Below are 23,077 nucleotides of genomic sequence, written 5' to 3' on the forward strand. Positions count from 1 at the left end.
AAAATAGTTCATGCAACTAATCTGCTTACAATACTTTCTGGGCTCAGATGTTGAATGTGCTACGTTTTCAGGTAACCCAAACACAAAACATAAACTATATGTCTGTTGCCTTTTACCCATACATACATGCTGTGGATTGATATGACCACAAAAGCCATGCCAGTAGAGCATAGGCCCTTTTGGGCCTCTTGTTTCACTGTCATTTTCTTTTAGCCTGCTCTCTATTCCAATTCGAACGACAGCGAGCATATGACTGGCACACACTTTCAATGACATCATTATGAAATGATGTTTCGTTTGTATTAAATTGGCACACGTCTTTTCTGAATAAACTACTATTAAATGTCATCTTATATCCATTTTAGGAAAACAATGTATAATAAAAAGAAAAATTGTTGGTTTGAGTGTAAGTTTACAAATTTATTTCACCTCGTGAACATGAAAAGTAAATATTTCACTCATGGCTACCTCACTCCTGAAATATAACTTTTGGTGCTCACTTGGGTTAAATATATTACGATCTTAAACACTGAAATAAACAATTATCCTCTGTATAAACTATTGCGATGGATTATACAACAAATATTAAACAACAAGTATATATTTTCATAGTTTATTTCGCCACATAGAAGCTTATGTTACCTCTATATTTCAAAAACATATCAAATAATTTTTGAAGCCAAAAAAACGAAAACACATGAATTAATAAGCTAATATTATCACAGTTTAGCAACATAAAATTGTAATTTCTTAAAACTAGTAAACTTCACAGTCACAATTAACTTCACATATAATAAAGACTTTCTAGACTCATAATAACAGCACATACTGTATAACAGTGAAACTAAACTTTGCATGAATATGTCACAAAAACAGATCATTACCTTTAAAAACAGATTAACAAAAGAACAGGTACACGAAAACAGTTAACATTTTTTAAGCTGACTGCAAGATGGTCGAACGAGCTGAAATACATGTATTACACACAAAGACTAACTACTGTACCAATTGCGCAAGATGTGTTTCAATATATCTTTTTATCCATATCATAATTAAGATGAAACCTTAATTGTTTCTACTAGTAATTTTAACAAATTCTACCTCAGAAATATTTTTATTCTATCAAAATACTTGTATATCACTATTTCTGTTTTAGTGTTTGAAATGATATTTTGTCAAATTGGATTGTGGTTTAATTCAAATAAAACGAATAATATCAATATTTGATGAATAAACTTCTGTCTGTGAAATCAGAAATTTTAATACAGTTGAAAACTATAGAAGACTGTATCGACCATAGATGGTATTTTTTCAATATATATTTATATTATTATCCATACAATATAAATATATAAAATAAATGTCACCATCTGAAGACCTATTTCAATAAAACTCGTAATGCTTAAGATCTTAAAATTCCAGGCATTGCCCTGTTTATGGCATAAACTTTGTTTCAATGAAAAATATTGTAATAAATTTTATTGTCTATATTCTACCCATAGCTTGATGGGTGTCCCAAAGCACTCTTAAGCAGCATACAACTTCGATTTCTTTTGAAACAGGGCCCTTGTCAGAGTTGATACCTCTGGCATAAACAGGCATTATTTCACAATGTGGCAAGCTTTTTGACCTTGATATACATTTGGCAGATGAACAAACAAATGAGAATGCCCAAAGCTGTTGTATTCTCTTTCTTAAACCAGTTAGCGACAGTCTTACTTAACAATACATTCAGATCAACAATAGAATATCAAGGAGAAAATTGTATCTACGGAATGTTGAATTACATGTGGGTAGGGTATATATCTTCATACCAACTAAATGACAATGGGATTTTCATACAATTATCTTATAAAGTGACGTAATGACAATAAGTTTTCAGTAATGCAGCCAATAAGGCAATCCTAAAAAAATGAGGTGACAGAAACCAGATTTTGAGGGGGTAAATCAGGGGCCAAATTACATAAGCATTGGTAAAATTGTACCTTTTCCTAAAATTTAACAATTTCCATAACTGTTTTATTTCACTGGAAAAAAGTGATATTCTGCAATTAAAATATTGTAACTTCAGTTTAAAAATAAACAAATGAAAACACAATTTTAAAGAATTAGTTTTTTTCAAGAAATTTAACAAATTTTGTTTTACACTTGAAGTTAAAAAAAATCTTAATGTGGTTTTGTAATAGATACACAGTAATCTTTTAAGAGAAAGTGATGCCTTTAACTTATCAAAAGAACAGTACATGTAGAAAAAAAATGTAAATGTGTTTTCGCTAGCTCCAAGGGTTGATTTATTTCTAGTGTAAAAGCCGTTGAAACACAGAAAACAAGCAATTTTTTACAGGAAGACATAAGTAATGTAATTTTGTAATCTATACTCAGTGGGTACGAAATGTGGATGGTACAAATATGACAACAATTTAAAGAATGCCATATGCCCTAAATCAGATGAAATGTATATTTGAACATTACGGTGACATAGTTTAAACAATCTTTCCCCAATAAATAAAGCACGGGTATGTTTAAACAACTATTTCCATTTATTCATGTCTATGACAATGGTTCTCGAATGTCAACACTATACATAGATTTGCTGTAGTTGACGATGGGCTTAAGAAACACATTTGTTCACAGTATCCAGCTTCATGTATACATTCAAATGCCTTTTCTCTGCAAAATTACGGCAAGTTTGACGCTGTATGAGAAACAAGTGTCGATATTTAGACAGCACATTATGAGAACTGGATTTTTTTGTTAACCCCAGCTGGAATGTTTTGCCTTTGTTCTAGGTAAACTTTCTGGATGGGATCAACCTTCATACAGTTTTCAATACTTGTTAATTTTGTGACCATCTTAAAAGAATGGACCACAGGCTCTCAGTTCTCCGTAACGAACATTACAAAGAAAGATGTGGCAATGAAGAAGAAGTTTGTGGAAAAAAAAGGTCGTTTCGAGAAGTCGATAGCTGAATTTGCAACAATGGTCAATCATAAAGGAAAGAGAAAGAATAAGAAAGGAGCTGGTAGGGCGGAAGCAGAAAATAATCCCGGAGATTGTTGAGAAGCTGGCAGAGATGGAGCTTAACAACCAGGGCAGGGTTAGGAGCACAACAGGAATGTCCCAAAAACGAGAAAGGGGATGGATGTGCCTGCTGATTTTTTTTTAGAACTTTGGCCACAGAGTTGTTATTTTGTCATTATATATTAAAAAAATAAATAATTATAATAAAAAAAGAAACCTGTGTAAAAATAGATCATTTAAATATTCTTTAACTTAAGCAAAATAAATTTTGTACTTAATCATTTTTAATTTTTTATCAGCATGATTTAAACATTGCACATCTAAATACAATATAAAGAATTGCATTGATTCAATTGAGAATTACAAACAGCCCACCATTAGAACAACAGGTTTTGTTCTGGATTTTGTATATAATAGAAAAGTTGTGTCACAAGCAATGTATTGAATGTTATGCTTTGAATATAACAAAACAGTATTGGCAAAAAAGTCTTTGTTCATATTATCATATGAAGATAAATCCATTCCAAAATCATTTCCATTGTAAAATATTGTATTTTGTATGTTCAGCGTTTTAAGCCAATGACAAAATTGATGGAGTCACCAAAGTTATCATTGCAGGTTAAGACAATATCATGTAGTGGAGTTCTAACTTTCAGTGAATCCATTGGATAATGCCACCCTTTAATAAGATTTACAATATATAATTCTATAACAATTATTGGCCTGATTGACAACTGATGACTGGCCAATATCACTGGTAAATATACCTTGACCCAATAAAATTCACTTAAAACTCCATTTTTGAAAATGCTGAGAACAAAATGGGGTTTTAACTAATAATTCTGCACTTCCTCCGGATTTTCCCCATAAGTTTCAACTAGGGATCCTAGAACCCTCATGGGTGACAAATTGGGGTTTGTCTAGTTAAATTTTATGGGGTCCAATGTTATGATCAACATAAAATTAAAGTGTATTCCGATTTCGGGGTGGGGGGTCCCAGTGATGCTCAGTATGCTGAATGTAGGGGGTCCCTTATCAGAAAATTGCGTCAGGGACTGTAGTTTCTGGCATCTGGAAAGTTCGCTGCCTCTTAAGGAGTTTGGGAATACTGGTAAACACTCATATGATTAAGCTCAGTAGTATTCCGTATTTGTGCCAAGTTCTTCACAGTCCGATTCTATGGAGGCAGTCTCTGCGTGTGTCCACACATCATCACGAGGCGTTTCTATTGGCTGAAAGCCAGCTAGCTCGTTTTTGATTCGCTCAATCTCCATCATGTACTCCTGTTTCTCCCTGCTTGTGTCTGGGCTGGATGCATCGTCCGGGAATAGCACTCCCGTCATTACTGAAATAACAACAACAATAATTAGGGCAATTCATATCAAGAACCAAATTCTACAGCTTATTATGATTTTCATCTTATCAAGATTTTTCCATTCAGTTTTGTTATTTTAATCACAAAATGATTCAGAGTTTTAGATAAATTTTGCTCTTAAGAAAATATTTTTACAAAAGAATGAGTAATGTGATTTTATACTAATTTCTTTTAGTTTGAATGTGACAAAAGCTGATTGGCTTACAGACACTTATAACACATGACCACACTCACCCTCAGCAAATGTTAGATACTTGTGTTCCACAGGTGAATTATTTAACAATAATTTTTAGGGAATATTGACGCCAGCACTATAATTATTTATAATTAAAAGTAATTTTCAAAACATTATTAAATTTAATATGAGAACTTATTAGCCTACTCTCTCATTTCAAAATTCACATACCCGGTAGATCAATTTTGAAAAAAAAAATCATTTAGCAAACAAGACGGTCTATTTAAATTACCCCCCCCCCCCAAATTCTGTCACCCCAAATAATTTGAAAAATAATTATGAATACAAATCTTACTTTTAATGTGTTGTTCAATCTTGCGGAGGTTTTTTAGCACGCTTGCCAGTTCCTGGTTCGCGGACTTGTATGCAGGAATCTCACTGATGGCACACTGGCCCTCCAGCTCATCGAGAGGAGACTCGAGTCCATTCTCTATCACGTCGCTGTCCCTGTAAATGTAACGCTTTATAATGACTAGATACAAAGAATATATTTTTGCAAATACAATATGTTGAATGGCGAGTGCTAGACAGGGGTGGGTGGAGATGATTATTATCTACAAATGTTATTCTATCTTTCAAGGAAAATCACGAAATCAAATTTCCAATGAATTGTTAACGACAGCCAAATGCCTTAAAATGAGGAAAAACCCTTGAAAAATGTGCTGCAGTGTGAACTCCTTTGATCAATGCTCATCTTTGTTTTTTTCTTTGAAAGAGAACTATGACCCTTGCTATACATGTATGGAATGTTTGTACCAAGTTTTGTTTGAATATGTTGAAATTGTTTTCCTTAAGTGGCCAAGTTTTTGCATGACAATAATTCCACAAAGGATATCACATTACATTGACTTTTAACAGACAAGCCTAATTTTGCTTGCATTTTTGTGTGGGCATATAACACCCATGTAAAGGATTTTTCAAATTTTCTATTTTCTTTTCATAAATTTTACATAGAATGATACTGATGAATGATAGAAAAACACCAAAAAAGTGGGTCCAATTTTGACAATCTACAGAAAATAAAGTGGGCGTCCCGAATGTTTAGGAAACCCGCACTTTTTTCTGTAGATCTGCAAAATTGAACTCTTTCATCTATAGAGAAGTAAATTCAATTCCATATATAAGTTCTTAGACATTTTTTCATAAAACATAAAACAAGGTGTAATATTGAATCAGAAATTGATCATTATATTTCTACATCATTAAATAGTATTGGCTTCTAACCTGAGTTTTTCCATGGTACGGTCCGTCTGTGTTTTCAACTTCAGGGACAGTTGGTATACGGAAGAAACTATCAGTGAGTCGTAGGACTGAAATATACAAAGACAATGTGTGATTAGGTGGGATCAAATGAAGACACTTAAATACTTTAATCATTTAACATTCAAATGAGCATGTAAACTTATCTTGACATGGCAACTGCATTAATAAACAGCTTAAAAATTTACTCCACAATTAAGGCATAAAAAGAAAGTAGTGATGTTTCCTCTTACAGACTTAAAAAATAAAGGGTCAATACACAGGGATTTATTAATTTTCTTAATTTTTATGGAGGGGGGAGGGTGGAACCAGCGGGCATTGTTTTTTATTCTGATGAATCCTGATTTTGCACATCAGAAAAAAGCTGCAGATGGCCTTGCTGTTTGGAATAAGCTTTAGTTTAATAATAAGCTAATCTTAGCACGCTAAAAATACAAATTATCACAAAGAACAAAATTAATTGCATTGCAACGTCATTTAAACCAGAAACAGAGGTCATCGTCGCTAAGCAATAGTATAAAACTCATCAACAATATTTTTCCTCATATAAAAAAAAGATAGTTGGTCGATAGTTGGTCGAGTAATCGGAAACATAACCATTTTCTTTTAGACCAAATAAGAAGTTTGTTTGGCGGTATTTCCCTATTCATATTTAAATAATATTTTGTGGGTAGGTTGGTAGATATTTGTTTTTATTCATTTATTCCTAATCCTTTTATCTTTTAATGAACAAACGGGATAAAAAAATATGACAATCACCGAGACTAAAAAAACTTCTGGGTCACATATTTTTTTGGAATTTTACATGCCCGGGGTTGATTCGGGCTTGGGCTTGAAGGCTTCTGATCATTTTAATCACTTATTGATGTGAAGATTTCAAAACATTTAAGGAGGCTGCTTAAAATTTTAATGAGCACTTAATACAAAAATAAAATCCTACTGTTTTGAATCTTGATTGAAACTAAGAGCGTCTTTTGATCAATTGAAAGGCAATTACTATTTTCAAAGAAATTGTAATTTTAACATCAATTTAAGTATTTTCTTAAATGCATAGAGTCTGATCTAAATCTTGCTAATGTGTTATGCAATTAATGAAGTCAAAGCTATTAATACTAATTTAGTCTTGTGATCTACCCATGTTATGTTTAACTAATTTTAGTAATTGTGCTTGAGCGTATTAAACATAATGAAACGTAGTAAGAATTTATACTTTTTTATTCGCTCTTAAGCCGTATTTCTTCTTATAAAGTTCTGAGTAATAGATTTGCAAAAACCAGGCAAGTGGACATTTATTTTTAACAATTTTGAATTAAAGTGGGGTTCTTCATCTCATAAATATAACACTTTCTTCATTCTATCTTCATGAAACTTGGTCAAGTGGGAATATAGGTCATGAGCTCAAAAACTGGGTAACTAGGTCAGATATTAAGAGAATTGTTTTTGTTTTAATAAAACAGTTCAACATGTGCTATATTAAATGTGGTTTTAACAAAATAATGATTTATTGTCAGTAGAACGAGTTAAAAAAATGGATAAAAAGAAAAAGCATGAATACACATGAGCATGCTAGATGATTATTATTACTAATCGACTGAATACGTTAATATTGTGTACATGATTGTAATGTAGATTCTAGGATATAATATAAATAGCTACAAGAAAATTGTGTTCCACTATGACATTTGCACACTGTATAAAAGCAACATGAAGTAATAATAGATAATAAAATGGCGAAGTCGCCGATGTCCAGCAAGTCAGCTTTGCCATGGTACTGTCAGAGCATACTTAATTGTAACTCCAGCTGACAGTTTAGTTTTGGGCCGAAAAAGATTTTCTTAAGATTCTCCTACCCAGTTTTATCATGACACCCGCCATTCCCCCCACCTAAAATAACAGGTAACAGTTAAAGCCTGGCTGTTTAATTGTTTATTAAAGCAAAAACAAATATTTTTAAGTGTTGGTGCTTATGTCTCTTTACTAGCCAGCGTGCTTGTTCTGTTTTTAAATAAAAACCCAATTAATGACGAAACAGAACTTTGGCAGCCATTTTTTTTTTGTCAAGATGCTTTTTGGTAGAGACATGAGCATAAAACACTTATTGCAAAAATCGTTGTCATGTGGACAGGTTGAAAATGAGGCAATTCAACCAGCTGCACATTCAGTATTTTGGTCGGTGTCTTATGAAACAATGCTGAATGTTAGAGCTTCATGATCAGTATTTTTGAGAGCATAAATAGCCAGCCTTTTTATTGAAAAAATCCGAATGAAAATCCATTTTCTTTGGCCTTATTGGATGTAATGACTGCGATTTCCTACACTGGAACAAATGGTTACACAAGTACAAAAGCAAAGCACACACTTGACCTACAAAGGAAAAAAAGCCAGTATAATAAGTAGATAAGTAATCTGCCACTACATAGTGATAAGACAGAGAAGTCCTGTATACATGGTGCACACTTCTGATATAATATGTGTCCCTAGCCACACGGCTTGCAAGCACGTCACAACCCAAATTGTTCATCAACAGTTCTCAAAAATGCAAAACTTATGTATAGGGCCATCCTATCTGTAGGACCATCCTGTCATGTAGGGCCATCCATGTCATATAGAGTCATACTGTCATAAAGGGCTATCGGGATATCATATAGGGTCATCCAGTTCGTGTAGGGCCATCCAGTCATGATAATAGAGTCATCCTGTCATAAAGGGCTATTGGTATGTCATTCGGGGCCATCCAGACGTCATCTAGGGCCATTCCGTCATATAGGGCCGGAATGGCTCTATATGACATCCAGATGGCCCGATACCGGGATAGCCCTTTATGACAGGATGGCATATCCCTATCGATATGACATGGATGGCCTAATATAACACTGTTGCCTATATTTCATTTATTAAATTAACTGAGAGTACTGAAAATTTTAATAGCCCGACCTCAGATCAAATGACAAAAGCAAATTTTGTATATACACAATTTGACATTTATTTAGTTATACCCGATTTTGGGGAAGAAAATTTGTCACATGTCATTAATGATTTCTACTAAAGGAAAGTAAACCAAGAAAGAAAAAGTCTCTGGTCAGTGTTCATCAAATTATTACTAAGGTCATTGAAGTTTCTGATGACAAAATAAGGACAGTCCATAAAACAAGATATTATAAGAGACCGGCCATTCTGATTTTTAATAAGAACAATTTGGGTCTCGACATGAGAAGCTGCCTGTGTGAGCCATGCACAAACCAACCTCAGGCACTTTCTGACTGGTGTCAGAGTGTTCAGAGCGAGCTGAGGGCAGTGTGTAATGATGAAGCTTCAGACTATCCACCGAGCGTCTCTCCCGAGAATATGCTACGCTGGTGACAGGGGTCGGGGATGGGGTTTTTAGGGTAAATTTAGCCCGGGAGGAGCGGGTTGAGCTCCGAGCCCGGGGTGTAGGTTTGTAAACAGACAGTGGAATGGGCTGGCGAGGGGGTGGGGTAAAGGCTGACACCGCCTGGGAGCGGGCCGATATGCGAGATACACGCTTCGATTTCGATTCAGTCACCTAGAAATTATAGAGCGATACAGTGATATGTTGGAGATGATACATTAAAAGTCTGTATGGGCTGTACGCTCAGGAAATAATAAAAAACATGCATACATTAAGTAAAACAATAATACGTAAAAATACAATAAAGAAAACATGCCATGAATAAAAATCACTGTTTGATAAAATCTAAAAACATTAACATAATTAGAATTATTTATCATAAATGAAGTATGAGATATTGTCAGACAGTGTGTGTATTTTTTCCACAATTTATTGTATCAAATAGTGATTTTTGGCATACAAAGGAATACTTAAAGGAAAGGATGCTAATATAAAGCCATGCCTACAATTATTTGCTCAAACTTTTAAACCATGCTAAAAGGGAGACAGTAACTATGGCATTACCATGCATACAACAGTACATTAAATTGCTTTTAATTCATGAGGTCCTTTTTTCACACTTGTCATTTTCAACCATTTTTGCTAGGTTAAATATTCAGAACATGATGATATGATAAGTCCTGTTTGTATACACATTAAGTAGGTGTTTTATATCCTTTCGAATACCGCTACCGTACATCGACGCGCTACCGTAGCCGCCTAATGCAGACCAATTTTTCAAGGGTGCTGGTTACCGCTACTGTTTTACTGTAGGAATACTGTAGACGACTGAAACGTACCGAAAAAGTAGGTACGTCCAGTTCCACAGCCGCAAAATGCACATTTTCCACAAATTTGTGGTACGTTTTTCATTAAAATAAGAAGGATTGTGAATTTTAAAAACAGCATTAATACGCTATGGTACTTTTTCTTAGAAACAGTTACTACACTACGGAATTTCTTTCAAATATAATAACCATGCAAAAATAAGCAACGGTATTTCTTTAAAAATCGTCATTCAACATTATTCGCCTCTGGCATTTGTAAATTTGCTTTAATAAAACCGCATTCTTATGCTTTTCCTCTTGTATCAGAAGTACGCTGTGGTGTCACTGTTAAATTTAAGGAAGGAGCAAAACTGCGCAGTGGTATTACTGTGATATTTGTTTTACGGACTGTGTGTTAACTTCGATAATGTAGACATTTCATGTTTGAATTAAACTAAATCAGTCACTTAAGTGCACTTTGGTAGCGTTCTTGAATCTAGAAGTATGCAAAACTACGCAGCGGTATTTCCTGTATAAACATAATACGTAATCAACATAACACAACCCATTTCAAAGGCGACGTTGCCTTTGAAGGTCATTTAACGCTAGTTACGCTTCCTTTTAAAATTGTTGACAAATATGCTATAACTTTCTTATAAATCCAACCGGACATCTATTACGTGATCGTTTTAAAGTTATCATGGAAACCATAGTGACTGCAAATATATCAACAGAACATCCATTACAAAATAGCTGTCACAGTTGCCATGAAAACCACTGCAATAGACAATAAACCAACCGGACAAATATCACAAGGTCGCATCAAGGTTGGAACCACAGTGACCCCTGTTATGAATGTTGTATGGGAAAGGAGCATTACTTAATACAACATGCACCAATACATATCTGTCGATGAAACAATGATCAAAGGTCACGGTCACCATTCAAGAATCGTTGCTGCTCCGTGTGTCATGGGGTATCTCAGGAATTACCAGGCGTACTTAAGTCGAAAGATAGAAGTAGGGTTGACTCAAACAGTTGTAGAGAACTGAAGAGAAAACATCACAAGATGATCATGTTGTATTTGCCGACAAGTTTAAAACATCAGTTCCTCTGGCGTTTGGAAAAAATCTATACTTTCGTGTCACGCATTAAACACCGGAAGGACATATTGGTCAATCGCAAAATCAGTCCACGAAAAGAGATGGCAAAGTAAGGATGCTCAGCAGAGGGGAACACATGGCATGAAATATTGCGGACCGGAAGCTTATGTCCACTGCATGGGAATAATCAAAACATGTGTGCAACCCGATGACATGTTTCAATCCTATAATAAATAGCCGACAGAACAAGGTTTTGGCGGAAGAAGTAAATACAAAAGGAAAGTGGGAAAAACATGCATCAAAGTTATTTTATAATTAAAAAAGAACATGGGTGTTGTAGACAGTGAACATTTAAAGTGTACCAACACAAAGTGCTTATTTGTGGACCTAATGTGTGTGGTTTGCCGTGGACATCTCGCTTGTGATTCATCATGTATAAAGCTTCAACCCTCCGGCTACCTATAAGCTGTTTGAGAGAATGGTAATACTTTTTTTACAGTATATTACAAACATGCTGTAGAATGTTAAATAGTAACCATAATCAGGTTTAATAACATATTGATCGTTGCATGTACCACCAAAATGAAACACGAACAACATCTTTTAAAATCAATCAGCTGTTTAGTGTTTTATGTTTCTGTTTTTAGGTTGCAGAACAACCTATCGGCGGGAATAGCACACGTATAAGGAAATCCAAACAAACAAGCGACATATTTTAACTTGACCTCTTTGGCAATGTGCAGTGCAGAGTCAGCTTGCATGAGTATAATTCTAATGTTTATAAAAATATACATGATGAATCACAAGCGAGATGTCCACGGCAAACCACACACATTAGGTCCACAAATGAAATGTTATTTTATTTAAGGGAATGTTTTATTTCGTATCGTGGCATTACCTCTAGGAAAGGCCGAATGGAGGTCAAGTCCAACAAGACTATGGCTCCAAAAACACAGAGGAACGGAAAACAACAACTCATGTATCCTAAACATTTTCAATAATATATGGTTTTTTTATATAATTGCAGTTTGAAATGACCCTTAAATCGAAACAATGAATGGCCTCTGAAGTTCATGAAAATGCATACATTAAATTATTTCTACTGTTTAATGGCACATCTTGAATTTCAGAGTCTAGTACAAGAAAGCGCCGTTTAGATCAATCATGTATTAAAATAAATTTTCAATATAGTATTGATGAAATAATCATAACAAAATGTTGTTCAGGTGTCAACATTTTGTTCCTGAAGGGACGAATAATGTTTGTTTTAATGTTTTTTATAGAATTAAACATTTCATGCTTAAAATGAGGACATATTTTTCGAAATTACACATATACAATGCAATTGTCGCAAACAACGTGTCTTTATAACAAATATTCATCAATATGTGATTTCTTTTTACAGACCGATGATATTGCATTGCACCAGAAACTCCACTAGACTCTGTTGCCGTTTCGTTAATCGCATGCTGTGATTATACTGGTGTTGTTTCCCGTGACAAATCTTGCGATATTTTTAGCAATATAATAGTTACAGCCAAATTCTTTGATTTATGTCTTGGTCTATGTTTTTCTATTATATAATTATGTACATGTGTTCTTTGTTTATTGGAGAAAAAGTATTATCATTATTGATTTTCGTTGTGTTTAATTTTATCCCTATGTATTCCTCAAGTTCCTATGATGTATATAATTGATCTATACATTTTATAACCTTGATGTATGAATGAATTGTGAATCCGTATTTGGATTTTAGTCCTATAAGTATACATTTATATAGGAAATGAATGAACATGTGTGTAAAATATCATGATAGAGAATTGTTATTTTAATTCCTTTCTGATTTATTTGATGAAAAACATATTGTTTTGTAATCGCTCTATGCATGTATAAATACTAAAATAAACAAAAATATGTATAATATAATGAATACTACAGGGACAAGCCCATTAGTTGAACAGTAAAAAATAGGCTCTGTTAAGGGGTACACGTCAAGGACCCAAACAACAATGAACTAGAGACACAAACATTGTTACACCACTTCTTAAATCAGCATTTTCACTTTTTGTTTTATTACTGAATTTTACATAGAATGACACGTGCCTGGAAAACTGTGATAATGTGATGTGTGCATTAAAATTAAGCACGGCTAAAATAGCGTATTTATACATACATGGTTTAGTCACACATGGCATTCCAGAGAGTGTTTATGTGGATTTTTTCAATTTACTCCGATTCAAGCACACACATGCATAATATGATTGAAATAATAAAAACATTTCGCAACGTTGCCTTACAAACATCTCTTTAAGCATTATACTTTTGAAATATTTTGGAAAACCTTTTCCTACTACTGTAGTACAAAATTGCTGTTTGAGAAATATCAAATAATAGCCGTAGTGTATTTATGAGGAAAACAACAGACATAAATATCGAGTTACTACAAAAGTTAAAACTGCCATAGTGTATCTATGCATGCACATGTGGTATAATTCCAAGATTGATCATAACATTAAACGTCTCCGGCAATTTTGAAATACATATACCTGAAATGTTTGTACTAGAACTACCAGAGTGTATTAATGCATAATATTATCCTTTATGTACTTAACAAATCGTTCAAAGAAGTAATTCCTATCTACAAAACTCGCCTATAGTAGTTTTATAAACATTAAAAAGTAGCCAATACCGAAGATGAAAAGTACCACAACCTACATATCACATGATTACCATTGCGCTGTTTTGCATGTGCGTTTACCTACTGATGATTGTCTTCAATCAAATTACTACAACACACGTCTACGGTTATTCCTACATTTGTTCAAAATTCATCATATCCGTAGTGTATTAATGAGAGTTTTGTATTTTTCCGAAGTCAACCAGAGCGTAGTTATGCCGAAATGTCATATATATTAATAAGTGAATATTTTAATTGCCGTTACATAATAAAACCAATAAAATGCATTTTATTGTATTAATATGTCTATCAAAGGGTTTAAGTAAAAGGGAAAATGTACATTTTCATTAGAACATTACCTAATTAGGGATAATGTATATGTCACTAATTCGTGAAATGCAAACTTGATTTATAAGGGTGTTATGTTATATAATTTTATGTACTATATAATGTTTGTAATTAATTTCTTTAATTGTGTTATAAATTTATACTGTTTCGAAATTGATAAACATTTTACCTAATTGCTAACGCATTTTAATCGGGAGATTTAACTCTCTGCTTTTAGCAAAACATGTACAAGATTATAAAAATAAGCGGTATTCCCACGCTGTACGATAGCGGTAATCAGAAGCCGAAAATTTGAGTACGGTTTACACTGCTGTGGTAGTTCGCCGGTGTATGATAGAGGTAATGGGGACACCCGAATTTTGGGTCTGCATTAGGCGGCTATGGTAGCGGAAAGGATATCTCATCAAGCAAACCTTTGAATTCAAACGTGATAAAATCGAAACTAAACCCTCGTGGAAGCAAAACAATCCACAATGACAAAAAAATTGTGCGACTTACTGTGGAAGACTGAGCAGACGAGGACCGTGCGGATCTTTCCATCTCTTCATCATCCACGCTGCTGTTTGACACGAGTGAACGCCCACTGTATGGCACAAACCCTCTGCGCAGGTTGTCTTCAAAGACGTCACTTGCACCACTGCTTCGGCGACTGTGTTCGTCCGTACTGGACGCGGAATCACATTTGTATGAACTTAATTTAAGGTCTTTGGTATTAGTGAAAGAAGCAGAGCGTGTAACACCTCGAGCTCTATTGAAACTTTCCACGCCCTCAGATCTACGTTTTGGGTCAGTACGTGTTTTTTGCTTTGCCTCCGCAACAGCTCGTCTTGGGTCGTAATCTTTCCTTCTCTTCCAAGCATTTCTTTCCGCAGACTTAGGTGAATTAGTTCTATTTGATCTTGACACTGAATTTGAGCGTTCTTTCGCACTAACACCCGTCACCCGTAAACTTTTTGAGTGCTGTAAGTTGGTTGAACTAGTACCTTCAGGTTTCCTCTGCCTTGTGGATGCTGAACTGCCTGGGCTTTCTGAGTGACGAGCAGGTATTGACAGCGATTTCACTACCCGTAAACTATGTCGACCTCCGTCAGCGCGACCAAAACCAGTGTTAAGATTTTCACGACTTTTCTGTACAATTTTAGTACCTAGACTTGCCTGACTCCGCGAAGAATCCTGGGTACGTGAAGAATCTGGAGCACTCCTGTCATAGACCCCAGACATTGGCCTACGCGGCTTTTGCGGAGTTGATGAACCAGACCTGGTAAGATTTGAGAGGCTACCGCCACCTCGTGGAGTTTTAAAGCCTGTAGAGGCAGTTGACACAGAGGCTGTGCTGGCTGTCGATCGTGCTGAATCTGGAGGCTCCTCACCATCTGCCCTTGCACGACGTAGCGCGAATGCTCTGTTGGGCCGTGTCATTGACATCTGACCTCCTTTCCCCTTGGAACCCTGTCTAGAAAACTGTGAAGCATCAGTGTCTATTGTGTCATTAGTTCTTGCTGTGGTATCAAAATTTACATCACTAAATACATCTGAAACAACTGTTTTTGATTCGTCGGTCGATCGTTTACGCTGGCGGTCACTATCCGATGATTTTGCTTTACTGCTAGCACCGCTCATGTTTACGGAAGGTTTAGATGGCAAAGATTCTGCAAGTTTGAATTTACCTTTCCCCAACACGTCTCTCGGACTTTTGTAATATGTTGGTTTAACAAAGTCCTCATCCCCATTAACAAGAGCTACAACACTAGAAGTGTCTGATTCAAAATCAGCACTTTCGTCCAACAAAGCACTATCATTATCTATGATACTAGTATCTCCTTGTGAAACTACTGTTTGAGAATATGAAATTCCGTCTGAATATCCATTTTCCTGAAGATAATTACTATCACAACCATCAACACCTTTTGTAGACTCGTGAGTGGGCTGTTTATGTCGTTTTTCCATTGCCTGCATTACAGTTTCAGTGTCTCTTAAGAGAACGTCAGTATCAATGCTAACAATGCTAGCATTACTACTGTCTTTTCCTCGACTACTAATATCCCCAGGACTTTCGACCTCACTTCCATATTTTGTCAGTGAAATAGACTCGCTATCCGTGTCCTCATACTTAGCGGTTACATGACTAGAAATCTTAACAGCTCGCTGCCGAGGCGTGGTCTGAATGGCAGCGGTGCCGTTTACCGTGAGATCACATTTGGATAAACGAGGACTCCCTTTTGTGCTGCTACGGTCACTCATGGCTGGGCTTGATGTCCCCGGGGGTATTGTGGGAAGGCGGCGCCCTGTGCCAGGCCTCTTTCTGCTCAGACCATTAACACGTCGCCCTGGTTTCCCCTCTGCAAAGTTAATGCAAATTTAGTCCATTGATTTAAACATATTCGCCTTAAAATAACAATTGCAAAAAAAATATTTCAACAGTATCCTTAACATGCATGTTGGTATAATATTATGCAAATATGTGTATTTTTGATCTGAGAGAAATTTGAGTACCCAGAAGAAAGCCACTTATTCGACTATGTAACCATCAAACAAAACTCAAATACACCTGGGCCAGGAATTGAACCTGGTTACTGTATAATGCCCTATGCTTACCAGAAAACCATATATATATATTGTAATTTCCACAAACATCACTTTTGTTGTCAAATACTGGTAAATATATTCTTCATTTTACTTCTTTAACGTAAATCCTGATCATGACCTGACAAGGTTTTACTTAAAGCATAATGAAATATATGGTTAACAACAGCTTACTGTGAAACAAATCCTCGTCCAAATTCAATTCTTTGAATACTGCTAAAACATTCTGATTATATAGAACCATCCATGTGCTTCTTATAGCGATTCTTAACCAAGGTGTTCAGGTATTTCACTATTTCAAAACTAAATCCGTAGTATTCAATGTTATGTTTATTGCATACTAATGTATCTGTTTAAGACATTTTGCCAAGGCAAATCAATAAGTATAAATCATTTCAATCCCGTATACAAATGTACGTTAAACTTAAACCTTCCGCTGATCAAACATTAAAGGTCAGGTCAACTAAAGGAGTAGAAATATGTCTATAAGAAAATGCCATGTATTTTGCATACTAAATATCCTAAACCATTGGTGCTACAATTAAGGCCAAAAAAGGAATTGTGAGGTTAGGGTAACATTTTATCCATAAACAGGTAGGGAAGGTGGGAATTATTATTTGCTTATAAGGCTTAATATTTAAACGTTATTGTCATCATTGGAGAATGGCTTAAAAGTATTCTTGACAGAATAAAGCTTTTTAAACTACATATTAAAACATCTTTTTTTCTTTTATTACTACTAAAAAGTGTTATTTAATGGAATATAAAATCAGTAGGGACAGCCCCTATTTTTAGGGTAGTGTCTGGTAATGCTTAACCAGAATATTTTTGAAGACCCAAGACAAATCTTGTCAGCCTAGACTTTGACGACAAGTCTTTTATAAACTTGTTTTTCTTTAAGTATATACATGACTGATTCTTATCTCCCCAAGTCTGTGTTATTTTAATACCGGCAACGATTTTGTTTCCGTTCATAACTGTTAAACAATATTCTTTTGATCTGATATGCAGTTGGTCTTTATAAATAAGGCATTGTTTGAAGAGTTTATTAGGTTAAAGCGTCAGAGATACTTTAGTCTCTTATTTTCATTTAATTGCAGACATGTCGTAGGCCAAAGAAATGCGTTTGTTTGTTTTGTTTGTTTTTGATGTTGCTGCCAAAATTAATTACAATAGGGTTGTTAGGATGGGATTGATTGTAATTTTGTACCTAATTATAGTCTCTCTTTTAAGTTTCAATGCACAGTCATTTCTCATGCCAAAAAACAAAACAAAGTTTTTTTGTTTGTTTCCAATTTCACTGCCAAAAATATTTTTTATAGGCTTGTTAAGTTGGGATTATTTGTAATTTTGTACCTGGATTTTACACTTAAACGTAGTTATTTTACAATGATTGTGAAACAAGTTGTTTCAACATTGAATATATCACTCTTGATGCCTTTATGTTAACAAGAGTGTGGTCTTGTTTTGTGGGGGAAACTGGAGCACCCCGAGGAAACCCACTTGTCCAACTTGGTGACCACAAACCAAACTGACATGCGCCCCGGCTGGGAATCGACCTGGGGTGTGTGCTAACCACTGCATTAACTGAACGACACTTAAAATTAAACCATCACCATTTTGTCCTGTCAATGTTAACTAGAGTTATAAAACTACATTTACGCTTCTTGCCCAAAACTAAAGGATATAACATACCATAAAGAGAAAAAAACTAGCGTCAGACAAAATTTGTCTAGGGAGACAATAAAAAAAATCTTGAATCAGTTAGGAAACTGTAAACAATATCTTTTAGTTACGTCTCAAATCCAAAAAAAAAAATATTGCACGTAATCATGCAACATTTTAAAACAATAGCTTTATTGAAATCCAATTTCATTCCAAATTGCATGCAACATTGTTCACTGAAGTATTCATTCAAATGACACGCACCATTTCCAAATGTGCACAAACTTAAAGCAAATTGTTCAATGCACATTTTGTATACTGTTACTCATATAGATTATTGAACTATTGCCAATCATTGCTAATGAAAAGTTATCGAAGATTAATCAAACTTATCCGGATTATTTGAGTGAAGTGACCCGGGGTACCTTGCTTAAGCTCTTATATACTATCGAGCACGATACAACCAAATCCTATTCAATGCTACGTAAAAAAAGCACCACCTAGGACCCTGGGGCTAGAATTTGGCTGTCTTGCAGAGAGCGCAATTTTCAATTAGGTTGTTGCACAGAAAATATGCATCTTAAATGAACTGTAAAACCATATTGCAATTTTCGATGTAAAACTAGGTCAAATAATTTTGGAGTTTTGAATGACACATGTTCGAATAATAGTTACAGACAGAATCACGGAAAGATGCAATGTCAGACAAGGGCAAATCTATACGTCAAAAAAGTGGGGGCATGAAAATCTAGAATATGCGAGTTACGAAGAAAGTCTATTAGCAACAAAATTCACTTTTCTTACCATCTGAGATGGAGGATCCGGGACTAGACAACTCCATGTCACCTGTTCCATTTTGGACCTTCTGATTGGTCAATGCAGCCCACTGGCTTACCCACTCAGGCGCGTCCTGTGGAACACTTGGCTTTTCCTGGAAAATACAAAATATAAAATGTTGTAATCTATTATTCATGATAACAAGAGCACTGCATTTGGATGCGTCTGTTGGTCTGTTTTTCTTCACATATTAAGTCTACACTGCCTACACAGGTTGTGGGTTTACATATAATGTGGGCTAAAATATGTTTTTGGCATTTTATGTTTAGCTTGGTTGTGAAGAAGAATCACTTTCTGGGCAGAAACCAGTTCTGTATGATTTTCGAGAAGCCAACAGAATGTTCCCCTGGTGGGGATCAGGCCCTAGACCTCTTGGTTGAGAAGCAGACACCTGTACCACTAGACCACTCTCACCCTGGTGGGGAACAAGCCCATGACCTCATGGGTGAGAGGTGGACACCTATACCACTGAATCACTCTCACCCTGGTGGTGAACCAGCCAAAGACCTCTAGGGTGAGAGGCAGACACCTGTACCACTAGACCTCTCACCCTGATGGTGAACGAGCCCATGACCTCTAGGGTGAGGGGCGGACACCTATACCACTGCATCACTCTCACCCTGGTGGTGAACCAGCCTAAGACCTCTAAGGTGAGAGGCAGACACCTGTACCACTAGACCACTCTCACCCTGGTGGTGAACGAGCCCATGACCTCTTGGGTGAAATCCAGACACCTGTTCAACTTGACCACTCTCATCTCCTTAACCTGATCCATGAAGTCATTCACCACTTTCGGAAACAAGGTACAGACTATGTCAACCAAAAACTGTACAAATATAGTTATCACCAGTTCAATCCATTGTCAAGATACACAACAATGCTACAACGCATGTACAGTTCAATCTGTGCGTGATACCAAATGAAATACTACTATATCTAGATAAATAGTAATCTGTAGAAAATCTCTTACAACGTACATTTAAACTTGGCATTAGGCAAATAACATGAACAAACAAATACTGGATATTATCCAGATTATCATTCGCAGTGGTCTATATTAACACAAGCCCACAAGCCCTGCACTGGTAAAATGTCTTCCGGGCTTGCTCAAATTCTGAATTTTACATAGCAGAGCTTGTTCAAAAAGTTGATGCCAAGCAGTAGTATATGAATTCGGTCTTGTTCATCCAAAAGTCTAATTTCAATGACTGCATTCGAATATATATTGCCCAGGCACCATATTAGGATACTTAAAAAAAATCTTTATTCCCCCAAAGGCAAAGTTCCCACAAACTACACCAATGACCACATCAATTTATAGGCCAGTGAGTCTAGTCCATTTGAACAATGGTATTCTGTTAAGTTAATTTTTTTTTTTAGCTAAATGTGTTGAATCACACGCAAAACTCCTTTTCTGTAAAGGAACCTAGTGCTTTTTTTGCTTTTTCATAAGTGCTGGTGTCCATTTTGAGAGACCATGATAAAATTAAAATTGCTCTTAGTAATGGTTTGAACCAATGACAATCATTTATCGTTGCAGCTAATGCCAAACTGTTTTCACCCAAATAATGCCAAACTGTTTTCACCCAAATAATGCCAAACTGTTTTCACCCAAATAATGCCAAACTGTTTTCACCCAAATAATGCCAAACTGTTTACACCCAAATAATGGCAAACTGTTTACACCCAAATAATGCCAAACTGTTTACACCCAAATAATGCCAAACTGTTTACACCCAAATAATGCCAAACTGTTTACACCCAAATAATGCCACACTGTTTACACCCAAATAATGCCAAACTGTTTACACCCAAATAATGCCAAACTGTTTACACCCAAATAATGCCAAACTGTTTTCACCCAAATAATGCCAAACTGTTTACACCCAAATAATGGCAAACTGTTAAAACCCAAATAATGGCAAACTGTTTACACCCAAATAATGCCAAACTGTTTACACCCAAATAATGGCAAACTGTTAAAACCCAAATAATGGCAAACTGTTTAAACCCAAACAATGCCAAACTGTTTACACCCAAATAATAACATTGCCACTTATTAATATTATTTCTACTATAGTTGTCATTTTGAAAATATTTCTGCTGCCATTTGTGATTAATTGTACTTTCAGGTTATGGATTACAATTAATTTTCCTGTCCTTGTTGCATAAACATCTCTTACTTAATTATATCTTGTGATGTTTGTTTATCCTTGTGAATTAAATGGTATGTAAATACTTTTCTTATCAAATGAAAGATGCCTGCAGGCTTATATATATTTAATGAGAAAAACAAGTTAACAGCAAAATTAATATTAAGTTAAGTAAAATTAATTAAGCAAATTAGTTAGTTTTGTTATTCATGTAGATGACTAATTTTATAGCATTTAAATCAAATGATAATACAAAAATTGAGAATAAAATGTCTTTCTTAAATATGTATAGATTAAAAGACTTAACAATTTCAAAGGTTTTATGGAAAACTAAAATCAGATAATCCTTAAATCTTTTTCTCAACTTAAAGCAATTTTTACTGCCCAACTGCAAATTTACAATTTAAGAAGCAATTTCATACAAAGCTTTAATTCTCTTGCGAAGTATTAAGATAGAAATTGTTTCTTATTTAAGTTTTCATTAAAGTAGAACTTAATATATATCTGCAAATTCTTATTGTTTATAGCCAAGTCTTCCCTCGACATAAAAACATCCAATTATGCCTCAGATAGAACATTAGTTTGCAATAGTAATGTACATTGCCTTTAAGTTTTATTAATCATGTTTTAATGTATAACTTATAAAAAGAAAAGTAAAATTTCAAGCTTTGGCCACAATCAATGAATTTACTTGTTTGTCATTTCCTGACAGACTCGTAAAAATACAGTTGACCCGATTTTTTCTCCACCTTCTCGATGGTCATATATTTGATTTCTTTTGTTTTTCATACTCAGGGCAAGTACAAAACCTTCCTAAAAGCGTGGTTCGGAAAACGCCAAACAAATCATTTTCTAATTGTAGCCTAATCATATACACTTTACTGTGTTTTAAAACTTTTAATAGATTTTTAAAACATTTATCATGAAAATTTCATCACCAACAACGCCTATTTTAAATTTATCGTCTTAGTAACCACCTACCGATATCGAAGTGTAGGGCCAAGCCACTTTAACATCCATTTTCAAATATCTGTATCAGATAACGTCCGAAATACACTAAACTAACACATGCAAACTCCGTATATCTTCAGTATCCAGTGAATAAATGGAAATTTAATTTGAAAACATATTCCTTTCCCACTACCAACTGTCACTATTTTTCCAAACAAGAGGTTTAAAATCGTCAAGTGCTCGTATATATGTCTAAACATTCACTCGAGTGTACGATCAAACCGAAATAACTGTTGATAAAATCGAAATAGAGTAATACTCTATGCAAACAAGATCCATAGTGCATAGTAGATTAACAAATGCAAGAAGATCTTATCGAAATAATCCGAATCCAATATCTTACACCAGCAATACATTGACATTCAAGTCTCTTCATATTTATGGCTATAAAAGTTCTTAAGTGCTAGAAACATGTTTGTTCGCGTTCTTAATTACTGTTTGACAAACCCTCTGTACAAATCTGTCCATAGCTATTCTTTAACTGGTGATTATTATCCTTTAAAACTCTACAATACACTGCAAAATCTCATTATTTTTCTCCCCCTTTAAATAGTATTATAAATGAAAGTAAGAGAATTTTTAAAATATCTCGAATGAATTGAATCTCTCAGCAATTGGAAATTTTAAGGCTGA

At 34.9% G+C, this 23,077-nt stretch overlaps 1 protein-coding gene across 11 annotated transcripts in view; it reads right to left on the reverse strand.

The window, feature by feature from the left end:
* Positions 1–599: 599 nt before the first annotated feature.
* The window catches only part of LOC128207571 (centrosomal protein of 170 kDa-like), a 111,921-nt gene continuing 89,443 nt past the window's right edge, over positions 600–23,077 (reverse strand). For 10 of the 11 annotated variants that reach the window (XM_052910590.1, XM_052910589.1, XM_052910588.1 and 7 more), the window contains 6 exons: positions 19,248–19,374; positions 14,694–16,534; positions 9,136–9,435; positions 5,856–5,941; positions 4,927–5,078; positions 600–4,366 (listed from right to left, as the gene is read on the reverse strand). In XM_052910590.1, the coding sequence (XP_052766550.1) occupies positions 4,155–4,366; positions 4,927–5,078; positions 5,856–5,941; positions 9,136–9,435; positions 14,694–16,534; positions 19,248–19,374 (2,718 nt within the window). In that variant the 3' untranslated portion in view covers positions 600–4,154. The remainder of the gene's footprint in view (positions 4,367–4,926; positions 5,079–5,855; positions 5,942–9,135; positions 9,436–14,693; positions 16,535–19,247; positions 19,375–23,077) is intronic. The other variant, XM_052910594.1, reaches the window with a different exon arrangement.

The sequence above is a fragment of the Mya arenaria genome, chromosome 11, assembly GCF_026914265.1.
Source record: "Mya arenaria isolate MELC-2E11 chromosome 11, ASM2691426v1".
NCBI classification, from domain to species: Eukaryota; Metazoa; Mollusca; class Bivalvia; order Myida; family Myidae; genus Mya; species Mya arenaria.